The 25,913-nt window shown below is 42.0% G+C and overlaps 1 protein-coding gene across 1 annotated transcript in view; it reads right to left on the reverse strand.

Annotated features, from left to right (window-relative positions):
• The window catches only part of ubr5 (ubiquitin protein ligase E3 component n-recognin 5), a 66,094-nt gene that overhangs the window by 38,235 nt on the left and 1,946 nt on the right, over nucleotides 1-25,913 (reverse strand). Inside the window, exons 2-12 of the mRNA XM_052064577.1 lie at nucleotides 17,807-17,851; nucleotides 17,630-17,711; nucleotides 16,839-16,915; nucleotides 14,225-14,344; nucleotides 13,490-13,772; nucleotides 5,382-5,541; nucleotides 4,500-4,652; nucleotides 3,234-3,445; nucleotides 1,805-1,921; nucleotides 460-570; nucleotides 179-333 (exon numbers count right to left, since the gene is read on the reverse strand). Coding sequence (XP_051920537.1) covers nucleotides 179-333; nucleotides 460-570; nucleotides 1,805-1,921; nucleotides 3,234-3,445; nucleotides 4,500-4,652; nucleotides 5,382-5,541; nucleotides 13,490-13,772; nucleotides 14,225-14,344; nucleotides 16,839-16,915; nucleotides 17,630-17,711; nucleotides 17,807-17,851 — 1,515 coding nt within the window. The remainder of the gene's footprint in view (nucleotides 1-178; nucleotides 334-459; nucleotides 571-1,804; nucleotides 1,922-3,233; nucleotides 3,446-4,499; nucleotides 4,653-5,381; nucleotides 5,542-13,489; nucleotides 13,773-14,224; nucleotides 14,345-16,838; nucleotides 16,916-17,629; nucleotides 17,712-17,806; nucleotides 17,852-25,913) is intronic.

Below are 25,913 nucleotides of genomic sequence, written 5' to 3' on the forward strand. Positions count from 1 at the left end.
AGACTCCTTGAATGGTTGAAAATGGGTCAATTAGTCTTAATTTGTATTCCACAAGCATATTAACCTGAATAGTGTTTGGACTAGTTAGATCATAGAGAACATTCTTGTAAATAAAATGTTTTGGGCTGACTTGTTCTTTAATGTGATTGTATATTAAACTTAAAGCCATTCTTCGTACCACCAGTAGAGGCCATTTTCTAACTGTGCACAAGTGTAGAGTGCACAGCAGTAGAGGGACACCATTCGCTCCCCCTGAAGTTCAGGGAAAGCTTGGGCACTGTGCTCAAGCTTAGCGGCTACTGTGCTTAGTGTGTCGTCAACCCAAGTTGCCACCTATACAACACACAAAAAATAATAAGGATTTATGAAATACATACTCCATGTGCAACTGTGATAAGGATGTAATTGAAGACCGTAAACCACGCATTATGTCCATATGGTAAATGGTTATACGTGTACCTTATTTGTTTCTGTTGCTACAGTGGCTCTGATACTATTTGCTGACAATAAGGTGATCCTCTCGTTGGCCAGCCCCAGGAAAGAAACACGTGGATGATGAATAGAAGGATTCTGATGGGACAAATGACCACAGTGAGACAATAGCTCTTTATGATGCTTAAAAAGTCACATTGTGTAGAATTTTAATATGCTTTAATTTCTTTTAATACCTGAATTTGTGAAAAACAATTTAACAACCGAATATGACAGTTCTCAGTCTTGGCATGTGTTCAGCAATTACCTTCAAACAAGTACTGTACAATGCATTATTCAGAAAAAAAACCAATCTTTTTCAAGGGCATTAAGGCTGCAGATTTTCATCATATGGGGTTTGGTTAAGCATTTTGGTGTTTAGATATACAATGTTTAATTTTCTCCTTTTGTGCCAAGTTTACAATAAGTGTGACAAGCAGATTGAAGAAAACTTGGGATAGTATTTGGAGAACTGTTCAACTTTACCTTAAAGCGAAGCTATATGATATTTGTGTGTTTTAAGTTTAGATGTGTTCAAAGCATTTCAGTAATTTATCCCCTGTGATCAAATCGGTAACTGTAATCATTGAATCAAGAATGTTGTTGTATTAAAAAAAAGGAAAAGGTAAGAACTGTCAAATTTACTTATTTACTTAATTTACATTTTTGGTCGTATAGTGGCGGTTGAGATCAGGGTTAATAGTTTTTGACACACATGAATGCATACACCTTTTTAAAAGAACAATCAAATTGAAGAAAATTAATATCCAGTAATCCATCGTTTATCGCAGGTGAAGGGGACCAAAACCACCTGTGATAAACGAAAATCCTCAAAGTAGCAACCAATTAACAATTACGTCGATCCTGATCTACCGGTAGATATAAAAGAGGTCCGAAGTAGACCCGAAGCGTGTCAAGGAGAAAAAAAAAAACAACCATTTGTGTCTTTGTACATGTTAGTAATATTTTTTTGTGTTACTGTACGCTGCACCATAGGTATCCTATCAGTCTCCTTTTCACAACATAAATATTTAAAAAATAAAATAAAGCAGGTAAATCTTGAATTTATGGTGGCGCGTGATGACGTCACCGGAAGTTGTTTGCGCTCAGTAGTCTGCAATTGCAGCTTTTATCGACATTATTCTCATTCATAGTTTGCTTCGTGTACAATTCACCAAGGGCACGGGCAAAGAATAGGAACCTAGGAGGGCCCAGGGAAGCACTTTAAAACGGTACGCGTGAGTTACGATAGTTAACAGGCTGCAAAAGTGCATCACATGCCTCAGTTTAGACTATAGCTCAGACTATAGCTCCATTATGTTCAATTGCCGACCTGGGTATTCCTGTAGGGCTCCGGTTCACTCCATTTCCACTGATAAAGTTCTCCTTTGGAGCTGACCGCCACCAACTCTGAGAACATGGCCCCAATGCTGACAAACTTCACGCCATCCTGAAGGAAACATTTGAGATCGCAATGTGCAGAAAAACTCTTACAGTAATAATGTTAGCACAAACATGTACACAGAAATGTTATTGTTACCATTTCAAATAGAAGTGGCATTTTATGACCTTGAATTTGGCAACCCTACCTGGAAATATTTGCGAATGTATTGGAACATTCAGCCACCTATCTGCTGATTAAATTTAAATGTTAAGCAATCAGTCAATAAATCCCATCTAGGCATTCATCTTTGTTGTTACTTCACTGTTGGGCCTCTGATGGCAGAGGATGAAGGGAGTTTGCAAATTTGGACCTTTAATTGAAGGTGACAGCTTATCTTAGTACTAACTAGCTAGCTAGGATGAAAGAACACCAATGGATTTAAACCGCTCAAAAATGGGGGAAAAAACACCCTGTATTCTACAGTTTACCACAGTACGTGATGGATCTTGGACGTTAAAGTTACTTCAAAGTAAAAATGCAAACCTTTTCATAAATTGCCGTAGCTGCGTTAGCACAGATGATACATACAATCTTGTTACACTCCTACTTGTTTCCCAAAAAGTGAATAATGAGGCTTGGCAAAGAGCTATGGTGTTTTTTTAGCAAAAATAAAGTACAATTAGTAAGCAGTTTGAGTTGATTCAAGATTTTCTGCTTAAACCTAACAGTTAATAAAACATTTCTAAAAACCTTAGTCCCTCCTCGTTTCTCTGTTGTTCTCCTCGACTCCTCAGTTTGATCTAATGTGAGGCTAACAGAGGAGCAAGTGTCAAGTACCGAGGAGGAATTAGATTTATAGATTATTATAGATATACTAGCTGGTTCGCCGCCCTCCGGGCGGCTCATCAGCTAGTTCCTGCGGAAGGCTGGTAAGGTGGTGGTTCGCCGCCCTCCGGGCGGCTCATCAGCTAGTTCCTGCGGAAGGCTGGTAAAGTGGGCCTTCGGCCCACAAAAGTGTTGTTGCTTGGTTCAACTTTGTGTTCATCTTCATTGCTTATCGCGAAAATAAAGAGATGTTTAGCTCTACTAAATAACTAACAATTTCATTTCGGACGGACTCCACATACATGCTTTGCATATGTACTTCACCCACATGGGAGTTCTTTCCGTTTTATCGTATATTTCCTGAATTACTTCATTTTATTAGATTTTTAAAATGATTGGATGGATGGATGGATGGATGGATGGATGGATGGATGGATGGATGGATGGATGGATGGATGGATAGACAGATAGATGTTTCTGTGAAGAAGTTTCTGTGAGGTCAGAACCTTGCTCTATTGCATGTTAAAGACAACCCTGCGTGTGATCCTCTTACCTTGTCAGGCCACCATTGAAGCTCCTCTCCAAGGGACACAGGGCTCTGAACTGGGATATTTTTCTTGTCCAAGCAGGGTTCTCCATCACGGCTAGTGGATCCTCTCTCTGTATCGAACGACGCCCCGTCCAGCCACCGGCGCTCACGTAATCTCAACACAGACTCGCGCTCACGCAACAGCTCAGAGTCGCGCTCTAAGGGAAGAAGGAGAACTGGTATGCAATAAGGTCACACCAGTGGGATAGAAGTAAGCCACTCTCTGGGAAAGACCCGTCAACATATTTTAAGTATAGAGAACTATGTAAGATTCTTTATAATCACTATTGGAAATACAAATTACAGTGCTGAGGATTGGGTGGAAGTCTATAGTGACAGGTCAGTCATTTTATATGCTCTTCAATGTTAAAATGCTTGTAGAGAAGGAAGGGGATTGTGAGAGAAACCATGCAATAGAGCGAGTGGACTAGACACCTTTTTTAAGGATAAACTTGATAACCTTAAGATTTATTTTAAAGACAGGTGGGCATAGCGGGCCTTTCTCAGAGAGCTCATATTTTGTACTCCAGCCATGCACCATGTAACAGCAACCACGTGTAGCTTTTAAAACCAAACATTCATATTACAAACAAAAATGAATGGCGAAAGGAAAGATAATTAGGCACAGGCCATTTAAAAATAAACAATTCATCTGAAGACATTTCATTACTTTTGCATTAGGGGATGCGCAATATGGACTCACGATTACTGTATATCACAGTATTTTTAGGAAATATTCTAATTGTTATGACTCCATTTGAAATTTTGATTCCAGCTTGCAGGCAGCATCATTCATTACTTGTTCTATAATAGAAAAACATGTTTCAGTATTTATTCTGTAACAATATATAGTATTAGATCAGTTGACTGTATAACGCATGCTCAGATGTGGAGGGAAAAAAACAAAAAGAGGGGGCCAGGAGATAGAACAGACTTCAGTTTGCCCAGTATTATAGCCAGCAGTACCTGTAAAAATTGTGGTGTGGTCCTCAAATGAGCACCAGAGATTGCCATTTGGTGCTCTTTTTTCCCCCCAGCCCACCAAACTCACGGATGGACATATGTGACTTTTAAGGCACATTTGGGCAAGGTTTATCGCTAATATATGGAGATATGTCATTTTAATATAAACTGAACTTTGTGGGGGAGGTTTTGGGGGGGTGGGGGTTCTCATTGTTGATTTTCCAACACCGATCCTGTGTTAAGATGATGCAAATGCATGAGAGTTACCTCTGGATGATCCTAGGCGGGACAGAGAGGATCGCCGGAAAGAGGGGTATCCGTAGTAACTTATGTCCTCAGAGAACATAGCATCTGCATCAATAATCACACTGGGATGGGCTGAGTGAATGTCTGCATCCAACAAGGACATCAAGTCCTCTGCTTGGAGAAAGGCAGAAAGGTAAAATCATTTTCACAAACACCGTCACCATTCTCAGAATGTCACTGACACAGCAATGCAATTATCAAGACTTCATCCCCGATTTCTCTACATGTAATATTCAGGGTCAGAAAATAGTTGGGGAAAACATACTCGCCTACGGGAAGGGTGGAGGTCTTTCCAACTTGGATGCTAATGTGCCTATCTAATACACCAAACAGATATAAGGTGCACTAACTGAGATAAACAGGCACGAATGACAATATACACTTGGCCAATTTTGTGCCAACTAATGCTAATATTCGCACACATCCATTGGGAGCAGCAGCAGAATTTAACTGAACCAATAAATGAACACTACACATTTAATGGCAATACCTCTCATGGGCACACTTGGAAAAGCACAAAAAAAAACAAACACCAACACCTTCTACTGGTTGTAAATCTCTTCCCACTCTAATCGCTTGTGGAAAGCGTGGGGGTGGGGATCTCTCAACACCAAGAGCCATGCCACCCTCCTCCCCAAAAATAAATCTCAACGAATTTACGCTTAACTCAAGAATAGTTGATTTGATCCGAAAAAGTCAAATCCGGTGAAATACTGTACATAAAATTCACATTTCTGAAAGCATGGGTGAAATAAGTTGTTTCCAAGGGACAAAAAGCAGACACAAGCAGAAATAAAACAATTTTTTGTGCCCATCTGAAAGGTTTCTGGTTAAATGACATACCTCCTGGGAGGTAGGACTCGCTGGCTGTGTCATCTCCATCATCTCCATCTTCATCATCTCTGCTAAGCAGGTTGTTCACGGCCAGGTTGACATCCAGGTTGGTTCTCTGGAGTTCCCGAATGATCACACTCCTCGATTTCCCCTGAAGGACGACTTGGGCCTGGGAATAAATCATATGAAATCATTTGCAGAAGATTGTCATCTGTCAATATGAACGCACATTTGGTGACAACAGTATGCTCCAAATTATTATGCATATACGATTAAAGTACTTCTGATTGTTTGGAGAGGTTTCTGCCTATGTTGTTTCACCTGTCCGTATAGATCATTGATTGCAATCTCAGACAGACTTAATCATTTGTTTCCTAGGTGAGTCTCATTGAATATATATATATATGTACTATTCATTCATGGACTGAACCACAACTAGAGTATGAAGGTACACTGGAAGCTACACATGAAATGCCCCTTGTGTGATAAAGTTGTCGGATTCTGGTGAAAAGCATGGAATTAAGAATCCAATGCTGTGCAACTTTGGATGGACCACAGGGATGAAGTTTTGGATGGTTCTTAGATGACCACCATTTCCCAAATATTCTATAGCATCAGCAAGAGGGTTGCAGAGTAATGCTTTGTTCTGTAATTATGGGGAGCGACAGTAGAGTGCCTGAAGATGTCAAAGTGACATTTGCAAAATGAAGGCATTTTTTAATTGACCTTTTCCTGCAATCGTACAACAACAAATGAAATGGAGTGCAACCTCAACTTTTTGCGAGTATAGAGTATGCGCCATGCACTCGTCAAAGACAACATCAGAAGTTGCATTCATTTGTCTTGGTGCTGATGCACATCATACATAATCCCACCCTTGTAAACTACCCTTCCATCCGTCCCTGCAAATGTTTTTTTAGTCTGCTGTTGCACTCCAGTGTATAGGCCTAGCTCTTAAAAGTTGTTCTCACCAGTGTTGGAGGTTGTCGTATACAGTTTATACGGATTACAGTTATCTTTTAGTTGTGACGTAATTTTCTGGTTTCTTCCTTGAAAAAGTGAACCAAAACACCAGCACAGTGTTGAGTTTAGTAGAACTTCTTCATACATCAACGGTCTCACTATTACACCTCTTTCTCTTCTACCTCGTGAGCATAACAAATGTGCTATACCAAAGCAATTAAAACAGGAACAAATACATTTGCACGATAGAAAATATATATGTACTCAAATATTAAAGCATATTGCAGGCATGTTAAAATAAAATACTGTATTTTCATCCCCAAATTAATAAACGAACATGCATGTAAATAAATGAAAATACTGATTGCAAGCTAAATCATATGCGACACACTGAACCAGGGGTGCACGCTCCTGGATGTCCATGACCCAGTTGGTTCTTTTCTTTTTGTCCCAGCTGCTCAACGACCTGTTCCGTCGGAGCTTGGTCATGGCGGAAGCATGCCATGATCGGGGCAGTGTCTGGTCAGTGTCCAACACACACAACAAATTTACACCCCACCCCCCCCAAAAAAAAGGTTTGTGTGAGCTGGGCATTAGTGGAACGTTGGTTCACCAACAAAGTGGGTCACAAGCATTTTTCAGTTTCTGCTTGGGTTCACAAACAAGCCTTCTTCGTGAGCTTTCCGAATGCTTACTTGTGCTTTCTCACACAGAGCGTACACATCATAACACAGCACATATTTAAGATGGACTCACTGTGGCTCCCAAGGAAGTGAAAAGTGCAAGTGATTGTGCTGTTAAGAAGCAGATATTTTTGGAACGTTAGTAACCTCAGCTCAAGAAAGAGACAGCCACTTGCTGTGGTAGCTGCTGTCCACAGTGAGAAGAGGAGTGTGAGCTTCATGGTTTAAAATCACAACACAAAATTGCAGTATAATGTGTGTAGGACTTCTGACTTAATTTCACTCCATAAAATATACACATGTATATCTTCGCATGCATTTTTATTATGTTTTTATATTTTAATATACTAAGACATTGGTTTTGTTTTGATCAACGGCTTTCCTCTTCATTTCAATGGGGGAATTGATTTGAGAAACTAGTGATGACTTAATAGCAGGGTCATGGAACAGATGCATTCATTCACCATTTGTTCAGTCTGGGACAGGAAGTGGGTTGATGGCATACAAAACGACATCCATTTTTTTAAAACTTCAAACTAATGCCAAAAAGTTGGAATCATGCATTGAAAACCCTTCTTTCAGGGATGAGAGTGGGTTGTGATGAAAAAAGCGGAAGGGGCGTGGCCGGGACCACTTACAAAAGTGGCACTAAACATGCTGAAGATGAAGTGTAATCAATTTACACACTATTTGAAATTTTAACATCAAAAAAATCCCAAGATTGTTCACTATTCTTTCAAGTGAAAATTTGTGCAATTTTGCTTATGCATTGTTGTTGTTGTTGTTGTTGTTGTTGTCGACCCCACCCGTGCCCCGACATTGGGGGACCGGGCCCTCACTCCGTCTCCCGGATCCCCAGACCCCCCTCCTCCGCCCAGCGGGCGAGCAGGGCCGCCACTCTGCTTGGGTTTCGCCAGAGGTCCTCCGGAGTCAGTGTGGTGGGTATGTTTGTGCAGGTGAACAGGTGTTGTGTGTCGTGCACTTGCGTGCCGCATAGCGCACAGAGTGGTGTTGGGTGTGTGTCCGGTGTAATGTTGTGTAGGTAGGAGTGGAGGGCTGGTGATTTGTTGGTTCGGAGTTGTGCTAGGAGTTGTCTGGTTCTGTGTGGTAGGTCTTGCTCTGATGGGTCTATTTCTGGTGCTGGTGCATGTATTACTTTGTTGTGTTGTCTGGTGTCCAAGTGTGTTTGTACAAAGTGGGTGTGTATGTCTTTCATCTTCTATTTTATGGTGTCGTTGTTGGTGTCCTGTGGTGCTGTGTCTTTGTTGTGTGTGTAGTTGTTGTTGTGGAAGATTGTTTGTTTCTTTTGTCTGGGTGGTGGTGGTTGTTGAGTGAGTGGGTGTAGTGGGTGGGTTGGGTGTTGGGCTTTTTGTCTGATTTGCGATGCGTGTAGTTTTAGATGGGTGTTCAGTGGGAGAGTTTTTGTTTCCTCATGCAAGTGTTGTATGTCTTGTGTGCATCCTGTTGCTATTCTGAGTGCCGTGTTCTGTGTGGTCTGGAGTTTTGTCTTGTTTGTGTCCGATAGTGTTGGTGACCATATAGTGTTTGCGTATTCGAGGCGTGTGAGTGTGGTTGCTTTGTATGTGGTGAGTATAGTTTCTTTGGATTTTCCCCAGTGAGTGGTTGTTAAGGCTTTAAGTATTTTGTTTGATTGCTTGGCGCGGGTTAGAGTGTGTTGTGTGTGTTTTGAGAAGGTGAGTTTGGGGTCCCATGTTAATCCCAGTATTTTGGGTTCGCGGACTGTGGGTAGGGTGGTGTTATCTATTTGTAAAGTGAGCCTGTTGCTGTATTCTGCCGGATCCGGTGTGAACAGAGTGGTGGTGGTTTTGTCTGCGTTGAGTGTGAGTTGGTTCCGTTTTGTCCAGTTGTATATGTCGTGGAGATATTTTTGTACTTGTTGTTGTGCCTGTTGTGGTTTGACATGTGTGGATAGAATGGTGATGTCGTCTGCATATGTAACTGTGTGTACATTTGGAGGTGGTTGTGGTAAGTCTGCCATGTATATGTTGAATAGTGTTGGTGAAAGTACTCCCCCCTGTGGTACCCCCGTTTTCGTGTTTCTATGTTCTGATGTTTCCCCCCGGTATTGAGTGTATTGTCTGCGTCCCCTTATGTAGTTGAAGATGTATTTGATGATGATGTTTGGGGTGTTAGTGTTGTTGAGTTTGTTTGTGAGTGTGTGTAGGTTTACCGTGTCAAAGGCTTTGGACATGTCTAGGGCTACGGCAACTGTTCGTTGTGGTGGTTTTTGTTGATTGAAACCTGTGGCTATGATGTTGTGTATGTGGTGTAGTGCTGTGGTTGTGGAGTGTTGTTTTCGGAAGCCGTGTTGGTGAGAGGGTAGTTGAGTGTTGTTGGTAATGAAGGGTAGTATTACCTTTTCCATTGTTTTGGCTATTGGGCTGAGTAGTGCTATTGGTCTGTAGGATGGGCCGAGTGCGTGGTTTTTGTTGGGTTTTGGTATTGGGATTATTTTTGCAGTCTTCCATATTGCGGGGATGGTGTTGGTGTTGAGTGATGTGTTGTAAGTGTGTGTGAGTAGTGTTATTGCTTTGGGGCCTAGGTGTTTCAGATGTCTGATGTTTATGTTGTCTGGGCCTGTGGAGTTGTTGTTTTTGGAGCGTTGTAGTGCTTGTTTGACTTGTTGTTCTGTGATGGTTATGGGCGTGGTGTTGAGTTTTCGTATTTTGCGTTGTAGTTGTCTGTATGTTCTGTTGGTTTTGTGTTGTATTATGTTGGTGAATTGTTTGTTGAATGCTCGTGCTTTCTGTTTGTTGGATATTGCCGTGTGTTGTCCGAACTGTATTGTGGTGTTTTCTGGTGCTTTTTGTTCTTTGTTTGATAGTCTTGTTACTGTGTTCCAGAGTATGTATTGTTTGTGTCTGTGGTTCCATGCATCCGTTAAGTGTTCTTTCCATAGCTCTTGTTTGTGTTTTTGGATTTGTGTGTCTATTTCTTTGTTTAGGTCTGTGATGCGTGGGTCTTGGTGGTTTTGTTGTCTGATGTCGTTTCTTTGGCTGATGAGTGTTCTGATGTGTTGTGGTAGGAGAAGTGATTTGCTTTTTATTTTTCCGTGGGGTATGTGGTGTTTGTCTGCTGTAAGTATGAGGTTTGTGAGCATGGTGTTGGCTGTGTGGATGTTGTCAGGTATGGTTATGTTCTCCAGTGCTGATTCTATTTCAGAGGTGTATCCTTCCCAGTCTGCTTTCCTGTAATTTGTGTAAGTTTGAAGGTGTTGTTGTAGGCGGAAAGGAGCACGCGTGTTGTGTGTGATTTTGATAGGAAGGTGGTCTGAACTGAGTGCATGTATTGTGGTCCATGTTGTTCTGTTTGTGATGCTGTTGCTGGCTGTTGTGATGTCCGGTGATGTTGGTTGTTGGTTGATGTTTGTAGGTTTTCTGGTGGGTGTGTTTGTGTTTAGAGTGATTTGTTGGGAGTTCTGTAGTATGTCTGCAATGTGGGTGCCTCTGTGGTCGTCGTAGGGAGAGTGCCATTGTGTTGAGTGAGCGTTGATGTCTGCGGTTAGAATGGTGTTGTTCAGCGAGTTTATGTATTGGAAGGTGTTGGTGATGTCTGTGTCTTCTGTGGCGTGGTCTGGTCGGGTGGTATCTCTGGGGGGTATATACATGTTGCATATGTGTAGTCTTTTGTGGTTGGTTATGTGAATCTTTACGGTTTGAATTTCTGTAGTGTTGGTGTTGATGTTGTTGGGGATGTTCATGGGGGTGAATGTGACTGATTTGTGAATGTATGTGAGCAGTCCTCCTCCTCCCTTGTGTTCTCTGTCTTTCCTGATGCTGGTGTAGTTGGTGAGACGAGGTGTGTTGTGTTGTTTTTCTAGTTTGGTTTCTTGTATGGTGATGATGTCTGCGTGCTGTTGTAAGGCGAGTTCTTCTAGTTGTGTTTTCTTGTTTTGGATGCCGTTGATGTTTATTTGTAGTATGGTCAGTGTGTGTTTGTTGTTTTTGTTGGTGGGTGTTGTTCTTTGTGGGTTGTTCGGGGGTTGTGGTGTTGGGGTGTTTGTTGTTCGCGTGTGTGTTCTGCATGTCCACGTGTTCGTGTATTGGCGGGTGGTGATGCCGGAGCAATGTCTGTGTATCCAGTGTGGGTGTGTTGAGTTGCATCTGAGTGAGGTTTGTCTGCGTGTGATGATTCTATTGCAGCTATTGCAGGTCCAGGTTTGGGGGGGTGGTCTTGTGTTTGTTGTATCTCTGTTGGAGTTGTCTGTCCGTGTTGCGTTTGAGGGTAGTGTTGGTGAGGCGAGTGTGTTGTTTTGGTCCGTTTGTGCTCTGCTGCCTGTTGGTGTCCTACGAGGTGTTGTTGTTCGTGGTGGTGTTTTGGGATGTAGTCTGCATTTCCATGTTATGTTGTATTGTCTAGTGTTTATGTTTGTGCAATGTTTGTGTACCCAGTGTGGTGTGTGGTGTGTGGTGGTTGCATCTGAAGGATGTCTGTCTTCTTGTAATCTGTTGTGTGCAAATGTCGCATGTCCAGGTAGTTTGTTGTGTTTGTGTTTGTTGCGCGCGTGAGAGTGTCTGTGTGGGCCCCGGATTTGTCTCTATGTCCCCCGCCTGGAGCAAAAGGTCCGCCCGCCACCCTGCCAGGTTCAGGGGGCGGTTAGCCGAAAAAAAAACGTCCGTAAGGGCACCCCGTTCGGGGTGCAGGGATTGGTTCCTTGATTTGTCCCCCCATTCGGGGGGAACCCTCCAACTGCGAGTAAGCCAAGGAGTTTGGAGGTTGCTTATGCATTCCTGGTGAGCACCAACATGTAACTTCCAATTTGCTGCTCAAAATCAAAACTAAAAAAGGAAACACATTCCCTGCCATATTTAAGATTTGTTCATTACTTGGATTCATAAGGTGTTGTGGAAATGTGATCAAAAGCTGTTGATTCTTACTTCATACAGTGATAGTGAAGTCCCACACTCTTTACTATATATGGGTTATGAATGTATTTTATTGTATAAAGCGGATGTCTATTTACAGTATATACAATATAGTTTCATGAGGTAGAATACTTTATTTTCTCTTCATTTTAAGCTTTTTAGCAAGCGCTAAAAGCTTATTGGTCCTCTCCGTCTTTTTCCACTCTCTTTTTAGCCAACTCTTCGTTTTTACACATGCCCCAGGCTGTCGAAAAGCGCTTGAGATCGAGTAGTTACTTGTCAGTCGAAATGTCTGTTTTTGGTGTTTCACCGAGGTTGTGTGACTCTGTAAAGCTTTCCATCCTCTCAATCCATATAGAATGACATCGTCATACACACAGAGCTTTACCGGCGACATCGAGCTTTTTCACGAAATCCGACTCAAGCACAATGGTTCCTCTCTACTGTTTCCTACTGGGGACACAGTCAGCTTTCTATCCAACCAGTCCCATCGAAACGTGTTTTTCAGATCCGCATCTATCTAACGCACTTTAGCATCGTCGTGAGTCTCCAACATTCGGCATTTGCGAGAAAGGGGTTTAGGAGGGCAAACACGGATTGGTTGCGATTTGCATTTGCCGATATAGCGACCAATCACAACAAGTAAGACATTGGTTTTAGCCCATATAGGAAGTAACGTCAAAATAATGCTTCGCGATAGGAACAATACAAAATAGGTCAATTTTGACTGAAAAAAGCGGAAAAATCTCATCCCTGCATCCAGGCTCTCGCAACCCTCTTTTCACCATCGACCCTTGTAAGGAGTGCACACCTCCAAATGCAGTGCAGGCCAGTTGGTGGCATACTAAATAAAATCTACTATGCTATGGTCTCACAGATGTCTAAAAATAACTGAATATGACATGTCATGCAGCATCCTCACAGCAGCAGAACTGAAGTCACCAGAAATGCACCGGAAGCCGCCTTGCATTGCCGCTGATGTACAGGTGCTCAACTTAAATACAGACCGATTTCCCCACACATTTGCTTTTCACATGTTTTTGTGGCAGAAATGCCTCGTTGTGTGGCATACACCTGTATCAATAAGTCAGGGAGAAGCTCTACAAGCACATTCAATCGATAGGAATGAGATTATAAATTTCCTTGCATGAGGTCTATCTCCTAGTGCTTCATAAAAACGTTTCAGATACTGTACAAACATTTAGGTACATACAGTATCCATTCCCTCAGTTGTGCAATGAATATTCACCTTTCAAGAAATATTTAATGAATATTAAAAGGGAATTCAAGGAATAGTTGAGGTATACTGTATATACTTGGACTTATTGCTGCTTAAGAAAAATTAAATCTCTGGAAGTGATGTATTTTAGAAAAGATTTGAGAAAGTCACATAATCCACAAGGTTGATTTCAAGGTCTAAAAAGTAAAGTTATGCACCAATCTTCTACATGATTGCAGATATGGATTTCGTGTTTTAATTGTTGGATACCACTGACCAAGTATAAGGTTTATTACAGTATGAAGGCAAATATTAATAATATTCTCAACGCCCATTTTACATTCCGTAATGAATGATCAACTGTACCTGGGATATAAGTTCTTCAGGGATAACTGAGGCTGGTATGACTGGTTGAGGCTGGCTCCCGAGAAGACCTGAGCCCCGATCTCTTCCTGTGCGGATCACCCTGGTCTGCCGACGGGAATCACGAGCTGCTGTTGATGACCTGCCTGAAGTGTTGCCACTTCCGCCTCCTCCGCCACTCCCTCCACTCCCACTGGTGGCCCCTGCTGCTCCACCCCCTCCAGCTGTACCTCCTCCACTTCCGCCTGCACCACTACCCCCATTTACACCAGAGCTCCAGCGGCTCCTGTACAACAAACGAGAAAGACAAGGTCAGATGTGCCTGAGATAGGAAAGGCTCAGAACACATTGTAACACCAGGCTGAAAAGTGATTTGTCTCCATGACAGCAGAGATACAGCAGATTGGAATACACCAGTGATTGTTTTACAGGACTGATAATCCAAGAACAACATATGAATTTTCTACACCCCCCCACCAACCCCCACCCCCACATTTCTTTGAAAGGCCATGTTGGCTCATTTTAGTATCTGAAAATACTGGAGTTTGTAAGGCAAGTAACCACACATTAATTAAAACAATGTCGCAAGAGAAAAAAGCTATTTGGTGAACAGCTCCCCTACATCTATCCTGGAGCGGTCTATAATGATTTTGTGGCACCAAATTTGACAAGGGAATACACCATCATCCAGCTGTAACAACTGGGCCATTTGTCACTGTCAACCCTGCCAAAACTTACCCAAGGGTGTTGCCTGCCAGTCTGCCCAGTGTGTCAGAGCCAGACAGGAACCAGGGAGGATCACTAGTCCTGCCTGGCCTGGAGCTCCTTCCTGTCCCTGAACCAGTGCTCAACTTTGAACTGGAAACAAAAGATGGGAGATCAGTTACAAACCTATCAGTGTCCTATTCATTTCTTTATTACCTGGGTGAAAAGAAAGTAAAATTATCCCAGGTATGTGGCAAATGATCAGGATCAGGATCCATTTCTTCCAATATTACATTATTCAAATAAATGGGTTATGTTGGAGACTAGCATGGCAACACCCTTGGGAATCAGAATTGGCTGCAACTCGATCCTCCTTCAAGACTTTTTCAAAGTACTTGGCATTTTAGGGCTGCGACTGCTTTCTCCCGTTTCAAGATATGTGATGCTCGTTTGTATGTTTGCCGGTTTGTTCAAAATAATTTATTTTTGGAACGTAAACCCCATGATAAACGAGGGTTCCCTGTAGACAATATTAAACTAAAACTCTGATCTGCAATGAGTAACTTCACACATGCTCACGTGCTGGGAAAGTAAGATTATACTTGCTTATAAAACTATGTTTTTCAGATTGGAAATACTGGCGAGCATGCATGACAAGCGGTGGCAAAACCTCTTCCATTAAATGATGAGTAATGATGTGCAATAATCATTTTGTGCGTCTTCATTTTTTTGGATGATTCAACATGGCCACATAGACATATTTACATGTCCTCAAAATATGACAACCAGGCCACAGAGACACGTCAATCAAATTCAACACTTCCATTTCATTTTCCATGTGCGGAACAAATCAGACTGTTGTGGTAGCTCACACATGACAGGGTCTCTACTAGCACAGACACTCGTACGTATCAGACATACGTGCACACATGACAGTTCTGCACCCAAAATGCACATCACACACATACAACTGACACATTGAGGTTTGTTTGTTTGTTTTTTACCTCGCGATGCGAAAAATAACAGGTTTGATAATCATCTCATAGTCTCATGAGACGGAAAACTCACAGAAAGTGACTTGAATCGCTCTGGATCCTTCGGTTTAAAAGTTGAAGGAAGTGTGTTGTGTTACTGCCTTTTGTTGCAATGTGCTTTAAGCAAACTTGGTGGCGTGCAGTCACTTGTTCCACGTCTGTCAGTGCAAATCCAAAACAATGACACCTTTCTTGGAACAAACGTTTCGCTCTCTTTTGCCGTAGCTATGTTGCGTGAGTCAATGGAGTGTGGAAACAAAAGGAAGGGCGGAAGCTATGGAAGCCCATGGGGGGCCAAACGCATGCCAGAGCAAAAGGGAGGAGCCGGGGGGTGGAGGAATATATTTTTTCGTCTGCAACAAAAACATTCTAATTAATGTCAAAACAAAAAAAAAATCACCCAGACCGAATGTTTGTCTCGGCAAGCGGCATCCATGTCAATCTTCCCACATGCCCGAATAAGGTTTATGTTAATGTTAAGTAGGAATTTACTTCCTGCTTAGATGTCTTTATTGTACGGGCAACCTAAAGTCACGGTTGTTTTTTTTTTTTTTAATAAGATTAAAAACTGTGCCACATACAGTATATAATCAAGCAAACGTGACCGTTAAACACGACACACATTCAACTACTAGAGAGACAAATACATGACAAGAGTTAACGTCCTTATAACATTATTAAATTTATTGCGCCACGCACTGCAGTCTGGGAACTTACGGCTTTAGGCGTCATTATCATAATCTATGGCAACATTAGAACTTGTGCTGGCAAAATGTTGCCGTTTTTCCATGTTTTTGGACATTACTTGGTTAAGAAATTAGCAAATTATGTAGCCGTTATCATACCCGTGGCCACTCAAGAGTTGAACGCCTGTACTGGTATCAGTCTGGAAATAAAATGTATCGAACATTCCTATTTATGGGCACAACTAATGTTATTAAATTCTAATGTTCCCTCATTTACTTAAGAAGGGAGGGATTCATTTCAAAATAGGAGCATGTAAATGAACACTGAAAAATAGCAGAGATATTCCTTTTGCCAAGATGAACAAAAGTAAATTCAATCGCAATAGCCAGGCAGCATCTAGTCTCCACATTTTATGTCTTGACATAGATGAGGAATGACATCATTTCCGTACTTGAAAACAGCAGCAGCATCGTATAAAGCTCATCTATGACGGGAGAACTTGTTTTTACCACTTTTAACTTGTTTTTCTTCAAGATGATGCTTTCATAAGTGTGAAAACAATCACATTCACTGTGCTGCTAAATAGATGAATGAACTTTATCTTGATAAAACATACAGGACTCTAGACTGCACCCAATTTGCGCAAGCAGACGTAACTTAACAATGGGGCAACTGGAAAAAAAATGATTGTCCTCAACTGCAAAAACTCCATTCACATTTTCATATTGTTTGGAGTAATGGATGGAATATTGAAGAAGTGGGTAAAAAATAGAGTCTCAGCCCGGACACTCAGGGTCACCTGGCCCGATAGTTGGAGTTGGGGCGGGGGGCTTCGGGTGGCCGCAAATTCAAAACAAGATGTCTTTTCAAGCAATCTTTGTTGAGCATGCAACTAAAGGTGAAAGAAGGCAATATAAAGACCTCACCCATCACTGCCATCTGGTTTGCTAAGCTCCAGGCGATCAGGCTGGACAGCAAAGCTGATTCTACACACACGTCCATCCTAAAATAGATGTAGTTTGACAATTAGAGGCTGGGAAGTGCAACTCTTCAAATTGGATAATGAAGTCCATGGTTTGCCGACAAAAAGTAATCATACGACAACTTGAGTTATGTTAAAGTAAGAACTCAACAACTGAAATAATACACCAAAGAACTGTACTCTAGCGGTAAGACAGATAAACAAATATGCCGGTATTCGCTAAAGTCAAATAATTTGCTAAGACAAATAAAAATGACACATTTAATATATTTTAGTAGCTCTTTCGCCGCCCTCCGGGCGGCTCATCAGCTAGTTCCTGCGGAAGGCTGGTAAGGTGGTGGTTCGCCGCCCTCCGGACGGCTCATCAGCTAGTTCCTGCGGAAGGCTGGTAAGGTGGGCCTTCGGCCCACAAAAGTGTTGTTGCTTGGTTCAACTTTGTGTTCATCTTCATTGCTTATCGCGAAAATAAAGAGATGTTTAGCTCTACTAAATAACTAACAATTTTATTGCAATGCTTGTGGGTAGACAACATTTTTTCGCTAAGATGCCCGCGCGATCGTAGTGAGCCACTGCCTGAGCGGCGCAGTGGCGGCGCGGTGAAGTAGGTACGTTTTGAAAAGGGACAGACGGAAGGACAGACCGCGTGCGGGACGACGCGCAATATATATATATAGATGTTGTAACTGGGCAACTAATAATTGTATTTATTAATATCTCAATGCTAAACAGCATTACCTCAAGAAGAAACCCAGCATGGTTTGGCCCAACAACACACTGCTTCAACGTGGCCTGCTCCAACAGGCTAAGATGTGGATGACTGTATTGGTAAACAAAAACAAATAAGAGAAATTATGGCTTGACAATATTTTAAAAAGAATTAATATGGTCACGTTACAATATTAACAAACTCACCTAATGAAACTGTATTTGTTGAGTTTCTCTGAAACCTCACGGAGCCTATGAAGACAAGAGAGAAAAATACTTGAGAAATAAAGAAATATCAATCAACACACATTTACAGTATCTGGTATTTCAGAAGCGTGCAATACTTTTCTCACAATTGCTGCGCTGTAACACTGTGTGTGTGCATGTGAGTTGACTTGTTGAATAAGATCGTTTTTCTAAATGCAGTATTAGTTTGAAGCACTTGTATTACATGTACAGATGTAAAAATAACGATATCATGACATTGCGATGTTAAAGTTGCTACCTTATTGTCAATGTTAAAATAAAATGTTTTTTTAATACTGTTTTACATCTTTCAGTCCCACAGACCTTGACGTGTCCCATATTGTTTTTATTTCACCCAGTTGGTCGCACCATCACAGATTTGGTGCCAGCCATCGTTTGGGGATGGTATAGCATGACCATATTCGCTGATGCATTGTTATCACAGAGGGGTGATGGTAGGCGAAGGGTTAGCACATTTGTCAATAGTACAAGTACAATAGTAGAGTGGTCCAGGGTTCCAATGCGGGCTCTGGCCTTCCTGTCTCTGCATGTTCTCTACATGCCTGCGTGGGTTTTGTCTGGGTACTCCAGTTTCCTCCCACATTCCAAAAACATGCATGGTAGGTTAATTAGGCACTCGATATTGTCCTTTGTTTGTCTATGTGTGCCTTGCGATTAGCTGGCAACCAGTTCAGGGTTTACACCGCCTACTCCCTGAAGACAGCTGGCATAGGCTCCAGCATGCCTGTGCCCCTCGTGAGGCTAAGTGTCTCGGATAATGAATGGATGGATGGATAGATCGTCATCTCAATTTGCATAACATAGTTTTGTATGATGTAAAGACTGATGGTGACTGAAGATATATTTGCAAAATATTTCACTGCAACAACAACTTTGTTTGGCGACAAAACAGGTCCTGTTACTTCATATAACTTTCGGCAAAAAGAGGAAACAATACAATGATAGAAACTTAAAACCTCAGTAAAAAGCAGTGAAATAACAGCTGACAGCTAGACAACTTCAAATTTGTCTTATTTGCTTTAGTTCAAAAACGTGTAAAAATACTAATACGAAAATACATAGATTTTGAACTTTTTTTAACTTTAGAACAATTTAACCTGAAAAAACCCAAACTATGTTGAATAAAGCATGAAAAAATAGTCCATGTTGTAAATTCTACAAAGTAATCATTTTTCCCCAAGTGAGATCATGACGAGGAAAAACCTGGACGTGTCACATCACTTCAAGAACAAAAAGAGCAGGGCTCACTATGGAAACTATACAAAGTCAGTCAGAAATCAATTCGGAAAGCAACGTTTCAATGTTGTCTGAGAGGATCCAGGTGTTTGAAGAGTTGGAGGAAGAGGAGGATGTTGGCAGATTTTTGACGAACCATAAATGTACGAGACAGATGTTTAGGATGCGGAAAATGTTGCACGGCCAGACAAGGAGTGAAAGAGGAGATCCATCGGGATTGAAGAAATGGTAAGCTATATAAACTACGATTATTAGCCGAGCATCGTTTGCAATTTGATGCTGTGCCGTGCTGTAAATTGCGCACGATGGGATTACTACTTGGTCCATGTACTCCCGCTAGCAGTGAGAGCACATGTCATAGTGCAGGGGTAGGGAACACTGGTTCCTCCAGAGCCATATATGGTCCGTTTTAGATACCTCCCTCCACCAACACACCTAATTCAAACAATCAGGTCATCAGCAAGCTCTGTAGAAGCCTGAAACGCTCCCGATCATTTGACTTAGGTGTGTTGGAGTAGCGAGAGATTTAAAACAGGCAGGATATGGCTCACAAGGAACCGGAGTTCCCTATTCAAGTCAGAGTGGGTTGGTGTCTGACAATGTCATTGCTAAGTTAGTTCTGTTGCGTTGTAGGCCACTCCACACATGATATCGGCAGCAATATTAGTTGTAAACCATTACAGAGGATTCCATCGATGCACTCCTATAGTTTTGAATGTTTTCGTGCAGGATTCCATCCAGATACACAGATAACAACTACCCAGAGTTATTCTTTGATTATCACGCCTACCTTTTTTGCGAATCCTTTATCATAAGCAAAACGGTTGAGGACACGGACGTCTTCGAAGTGCTTAAAACAAAGAACTCGCGCTCTCAGCGGCATACAATTCATTCACTTTGCGAGAACGAAATTATTGTTCCCATTTTCTGGTCCAATTACGTGACCTATTCTTTTTGGCCACCAAAATAACTGCTCGCTTGAATGTGAACAGTGCATCGCCAAACAGCGGCAAGGCATTTCGCAGAATAACTCAATAACAATGGTAAAGAGCAGTTAATGGGACAATCAACAATGCAGTACAACAGCTGATTGGTGACTCGACATTCTGTAAATGACATCACTCACTGGAGATTGCCGAACAAAGTATTTTCGTTGTTAGCCGTGTTGCCCTGGGTCTAACCATCAACCGTGGGGTGAGGTAGCGTTAAAAAAATAATAAGGAAAGTATGCTTGAAATAATTATAGCCCCAAGTCAAGTCAACAGTATTTATAGAGCACTTTCCAAGAACAAAACTAAGTCATGTTGAGTCGAATGCCAAAGAATACAAGTGAGTTTTGAGGAGGGCTTTAAAGATGGGCAGCGAGGAGGCTTGCCGAATGTTCAGTGGGAGGTCATTCCAGAGAGAGGGACCAGCAACAGAAAAGGGTCGATCCCCTCTGAGCCTCAGTTTAGTTCTTGGTACTTCTAATAATGTCTGGTCCACAGACCTGAGGCGCCGGGCAGGTGTGTAGGGGCGGACGAGCTCAGAGAGGTAAGGTGGCGCGAGATTATTCAGAGTTTTGAAAACAAAGAGGAGGATCTTGAAAATAACTCTAAAATGAATGGGGAGCCAGTGAAGGGATGCCAGAGTAGGAGTTATGTGCTCCCTCTTACGAGTACCAGTCAAGAGGCGAGCAGCGGCATTCTGGACCAGCTGAAGGCGCTTAATGAAGGACTGGCTGACTCCAAAGTAAAGGGCATTGCAGTAATCGAGCCAGGATGTGACAAAGGCATGAATTACTGTCTCAAAGTGTTCATGTGAAAGGAGAGGTTTTATTTTGGCCAGCTGTCTAAGGTGAAAGAAGCTGGATTTAACAATGGCACCAATTTGCCGAGCGAGTTTAAAATCACTGTCCAGTTTAAGGCCCAAGTTTGAGACTGTTGACTTAAGATAAGGAGACAGGGGGCCCAGGTCTACAGGATGGAATGTACAAGGGCCACTGGGACCAAACAATATCACCTCCGTCTTCTTTTCATTGAATTTCAAGAAATTTTGTGCCATCCAGGTTTTGATTTCTTCCAGACAGGATAGGAGTGGCCTTAATGAGAAGGCATCTTTCTTGCTCAGTGGGACATAGATCTGTCCTCTGCATAGCAGCGGATGGGAATACCGTGTTTCCTTAAGATGGAACCCAATGGGAGCAGATACAGCGAGAACAGCAGAGGCCCCGGAATTGAGCCCTGTGGAACACCACATGACAGGGGAGCAGTGTGTGACTCAGCGCAGCCAAGGCTGACACAAAAGGTTCTGTCAGCTAGATAGGACCTAAACCACTCAAGAGCACTGCCGCCAATGCCCACCAAGTGCTGCAAACGAGTCAGCAGAATACTGTGATCCGCTGTATCAAATGCTGCAGTTAAGTCCAATAAAACTAGACACACATGGTCTCCAGAGTCATTTGCCAGGATGATGTCATTAGAAACATAACAGGGCTGACTCCGTGCTATGCATCGTCTTGAAACCTGACTGGAAGACCTCCAAGATGTTATGTTCATCCAAGAAAAGTTTCAACTGCATGTGCACCACTTTTTCCAGAATTTTGGAAATGAAAGGCAGTTTGGAAATGGGCCTGAAACTTGACAGCACATCTGGATCAAGACCAAGTTTCTTGATCAAGGGTTGTACCACAGCATATTTAAACTGTTGGGGAACTACACCAGAAGAGAGGCTGCTGTTGATGATATCTAAGACCGATGCGCCAACACTCAGGAGAACCTCCTGAAAGAAGTGCGGGGGAAGAGAGTCGCAAGGGGAGCCAGATGGCTTCGTCTTGCAAACTACATCCTCCAAAAGCGCCACGGACACAGTTTCAAAAGAATTTAGCACAGCTCAACATTGAACATGGACAGAGTGGTCAGATGCGGTATTTGAGACCGGAGTCCTAGCTGTAGAGACCTTATCAATGAAAAACTGAAGGAATCTGTTGCACATCTCAGGTGAAGAATCCGAGCAAGTAGGCATAGGGGGTTTGAGTACAGAATCTATCGTTTTAAATAGTGCGCGTGGGTTGTGACGGTTAGCTTGAATAAGGTCCGACAGATATTCTCTTTTGGCCTCTTTTACTGTGAGCTGGTAGTTACGCCAGCAGTCTTTCCAAATTTGATAAGAGACATGCAATTTGTCTTTCTTCCACTTGCGTTCAGCTTTGCGACACCCCTGCCTAACTGCGCGGGTAATGTCGTTAAACCATGGCTCAGGTTTAGGTTTTGGGAGTACAGTTTTTGAAGGAGCCACCAAATCCAGGATGGCACGGCATGACGAGTTGAACCAAGAGGTGAGTTCCTGTGTTGGACGAGGGTACGCAAAGGTTATTAAAGGCATCAGAGAAACGACTAGCAGTGAGAGGGTTAAAAATTTGGCGCTTACAACTAGGAGCGGCAGATTTCACAGCAGCATGCGATAAGACTACGTCAAATAAAACTGCCATGTGATCAGAAATTTTCAAGGACTTCCAGATTTGACACCGGTAGACCATGAGCAAGGACAAGGTCTAAAATATGTCCTTGTTTATCTGTCGGGCTGGTCACATACTGCACGAAATTAAAAGAGTCGATAAGTTTTAAGAAGTCTTTCGCTAGCGGTTTTTCCGGAAAGCACACATGGATATTAAAATCCCCCATTAGGAGGATATGATCATATCTCAGCCTGATTTCCGCAAGAAAGGTTGAAAAGTCGCTTAAAAAGTCTTTGTTGTATTTAGGAGGACGGTAAATGGCCGCACAAAGCACCAGGAAAACACGACACAGAGCCCGGGGGAATTCCCTCAAAAGCTTTCGCTGGATTCCTCCCCGAGAAAGGCGTGGAGGGTAGAAATGCCGTGGCGCGTTGGGAGAGCCAACGACTGTTAGCAAGCACGAGGCGACGGGGTCAAGGGCACACCACGCCGGAGCGATCGAAGTGTGCCTCAGATCCCGTTTTAGCTTCACGAGCTGACCGCTACGTTTGCGCTTCTGTGAAGGAAGTGAGCGAACGCGGAAGAGATCAGCCGGCAGGTTAGCCAAGAACGGAGGTAGCGTCTTTTCACCACTGTCTTGCCAAAACGCGGCCAAATCTCTGACGTGTTGTTGAATCAATAACAACGATCGGCGATCATAAACCAACCTAGACGCTGTTAGGGAGGTAAGAAGCATTGTGAAAAGTAAAAAAAAACGAAATGGCAGGAGCGTCGCCAAACACACTGGCGCACAAGCGGCCATCTTGGTCATCAAGCCTAGTATCACTCAAAAGATGGTTGGCCAAGTTTATTTCACACTTGACCTGTAAGGGCACGAAAACATTTACTTATGTTACTATTTAAGACTTTGGGGAACATCAAATGTCATTGAATAACACTTGACATCCCAACCACTGGCCTGAAGGATGGATGCATTACATGACAACCGTGCCACCCTGGATCACATTTTGAGGCTTCCAATACAAAATGCTGCGTCGACCCTAGTGAGGATCAAGCGGTTAGGAAGATGAATGAATGAATGAATGAATGTATATTTTTTTTAATTAAAAAAAAAAGACAATTTCCGTCATCAAAGACGCACGCACGTTGCTCTCTCTACTCCTATCCGTAGTGCAGTATAAAGTTTCATCCTCAGAGCTGACAGTGTGGATGATTTTACACTCCAACTCCATCACTGCAGCCCATAATAACATGAGACTCCTGTGTGATATCAGAGAAATCATTCACACATTTCATCCCATCATCCAACTAAATAGCAGAAAATACTCCACAACCCACTTATGTTATAATTCCTACATATGCCTGAATCTACTTTGACTCTTTGATTATACACACAAGTTAATGAATTGACGTTAGCTCAAGCAAAAAAAAAAAAGAAAAACCCCAACAAAAAAAAGCGCCAGGAATTACATGACAGCCCTCACACTTTCCACACAATTTCCAGTCGCCTCAATAAAAACTTGCATACGTCACGTCATATTTTAGTCATCAAAGAGCCACGTTTCGCTCATCACCATCTCATTATCGTCATGAAAAAAAGGTGTGTTAACTGAATAATTTTGTCATCATCGCCAACATAAACAACACTCAAAGAAGTGGACTTCTGTCCAGTAGCATCACCTTATGTCTCCCTGACTTTAGCTGTTGATCAACGGCAACTTGAAAGGAGGCATAATGTTGTTGGACTGCGCTTAGCATGCAACACAAGCGTGGCAAGGTCATGTGATTGATATTGTCACAATTTCAAAATTAATATTTTGAATGTTCATATGCCAATCATAATATAATAATATCTTTGTGCCCCAACCAGCACCAATGCTAAAGTCAATGGAGGAACCCATTATCAAGCTAATGGGAAATTAGCATTGACTTCAGGAGTAAGACAACACTACTCAAAAGCTTTTTTTTAACAAATCTGTAAAAACGAGTTGTATTAATAGAGCTTAATTGCAAGTTTCCTCTCTCTCATAACGTGTATTCTATGCATGCAAGGGACTACAGTCCCTCGAAGAGGCCATTTGAATTACTTTATGTGTAGTGATATTTTATTTTCTTAATAATTTTATTGTAGTCCTTTCAAGTTGTATTTAAAATTTACTTTCCTCAATTTTCCAAGTATACAAATATCTAAAGCCTTTTTTGTCACACCAACAGATATCTCTGAACGACATGGTGCAAGATCCCAGGTTGGTCTAGTAAGTCCCACCGGTAGTGAAAATAACATAAGATAAAATAAATATATTCGATTGGCTTGCAACCAGTTCAGGGTGTACCCCTGTCTACCCGCCGAAGTCAGCTGGGATATGCTCCAGCACGCTCCATGACCCGGAGCGTATAAGCGGATCAGAAAATGGATGGATGGATAAAATAAACTGATACGGGTAACACTTAATGATGGAAATAAAAAAATGAAAATGCAAGAGGCTTGAATTTCACATGGTATTTACAAGGTCATTCTGTATTTTACAAAAATAATGAAATTTTCAAGAATGAAGTGTTCAATCTGTAGGGGTGAATGAACGTGAGGCTACGATGTTAGTTGTGAGTATTTGAATTTTAGGAGTTGAGTAAATACTAAGTTTTGAAATTAATGAATATTTTAAGAATCGTGATTCAATCTCAATCTAAATAATATCCAGCCTTACCGTATGGTGTGAATAAGGCACTATATAATTACACTGCATTTAACTTTCAGTCAATTTTCAGGTTAAGGTCAAAATTCAGGTTTCTCAAAAACATTCACTATAACCGATTTACATGTGTGAGTAGACAGAGTTACTCCTGCAGTTGACGGTCTCAACTTAAACGACGGACCACGCCTTCATGCAAATAGATGCCATTTCTGCTTGTTACTTTCTACTGTAAATAAAACACATTATATCCATGTGACCCACCACAGGAATAAAGCAGTTAGTTCCCTCATCGCTCCAAAAATATGCTGCGTCCCTGAGTTTACCTCTGCTTGTGTATTTTCAGCCAATTTCGTGCCAGACATACAGACTTACACACACACGTCTGTCTATATATTACATGGTGTGTCATTTTTGCCGTAGAGAAAATAATGACAAAAATCCACAGAGAATTCAATGTATTCAAGTTAGACTTGCTTACCAAGTGTCTGTCACACGGTGCTTCTAAGTATTTCCTGTACTAAAAAGACCAATATTCCTTGCGAAATAGAGTATGTGTAGGACACAAACCAATGCCCTGTTCAAAGATGGTAACCCGATAGTGCTTAAATGACCAATATTCAAGTTCGAAAAGAGGTAGCTCAGGGGTCTTACTCATGTTTATAAAAACCCAAATAAGGTTTTA

This window comes from Hippocampus zosterae, chromosome 5, assembly GCF_025434085.1.
Source record: "Hippocampus zosterae strain Florida chromosome 5, ASM2543408v3, whole genome shotgun sequence".
NCBI classification, from domain to species: Eukaryota; Metazoa; Chordata; class Actinopteri; order Syngnathiformes; family Syngnathidae; genus Hippocampus; species Hippocampus zosterae.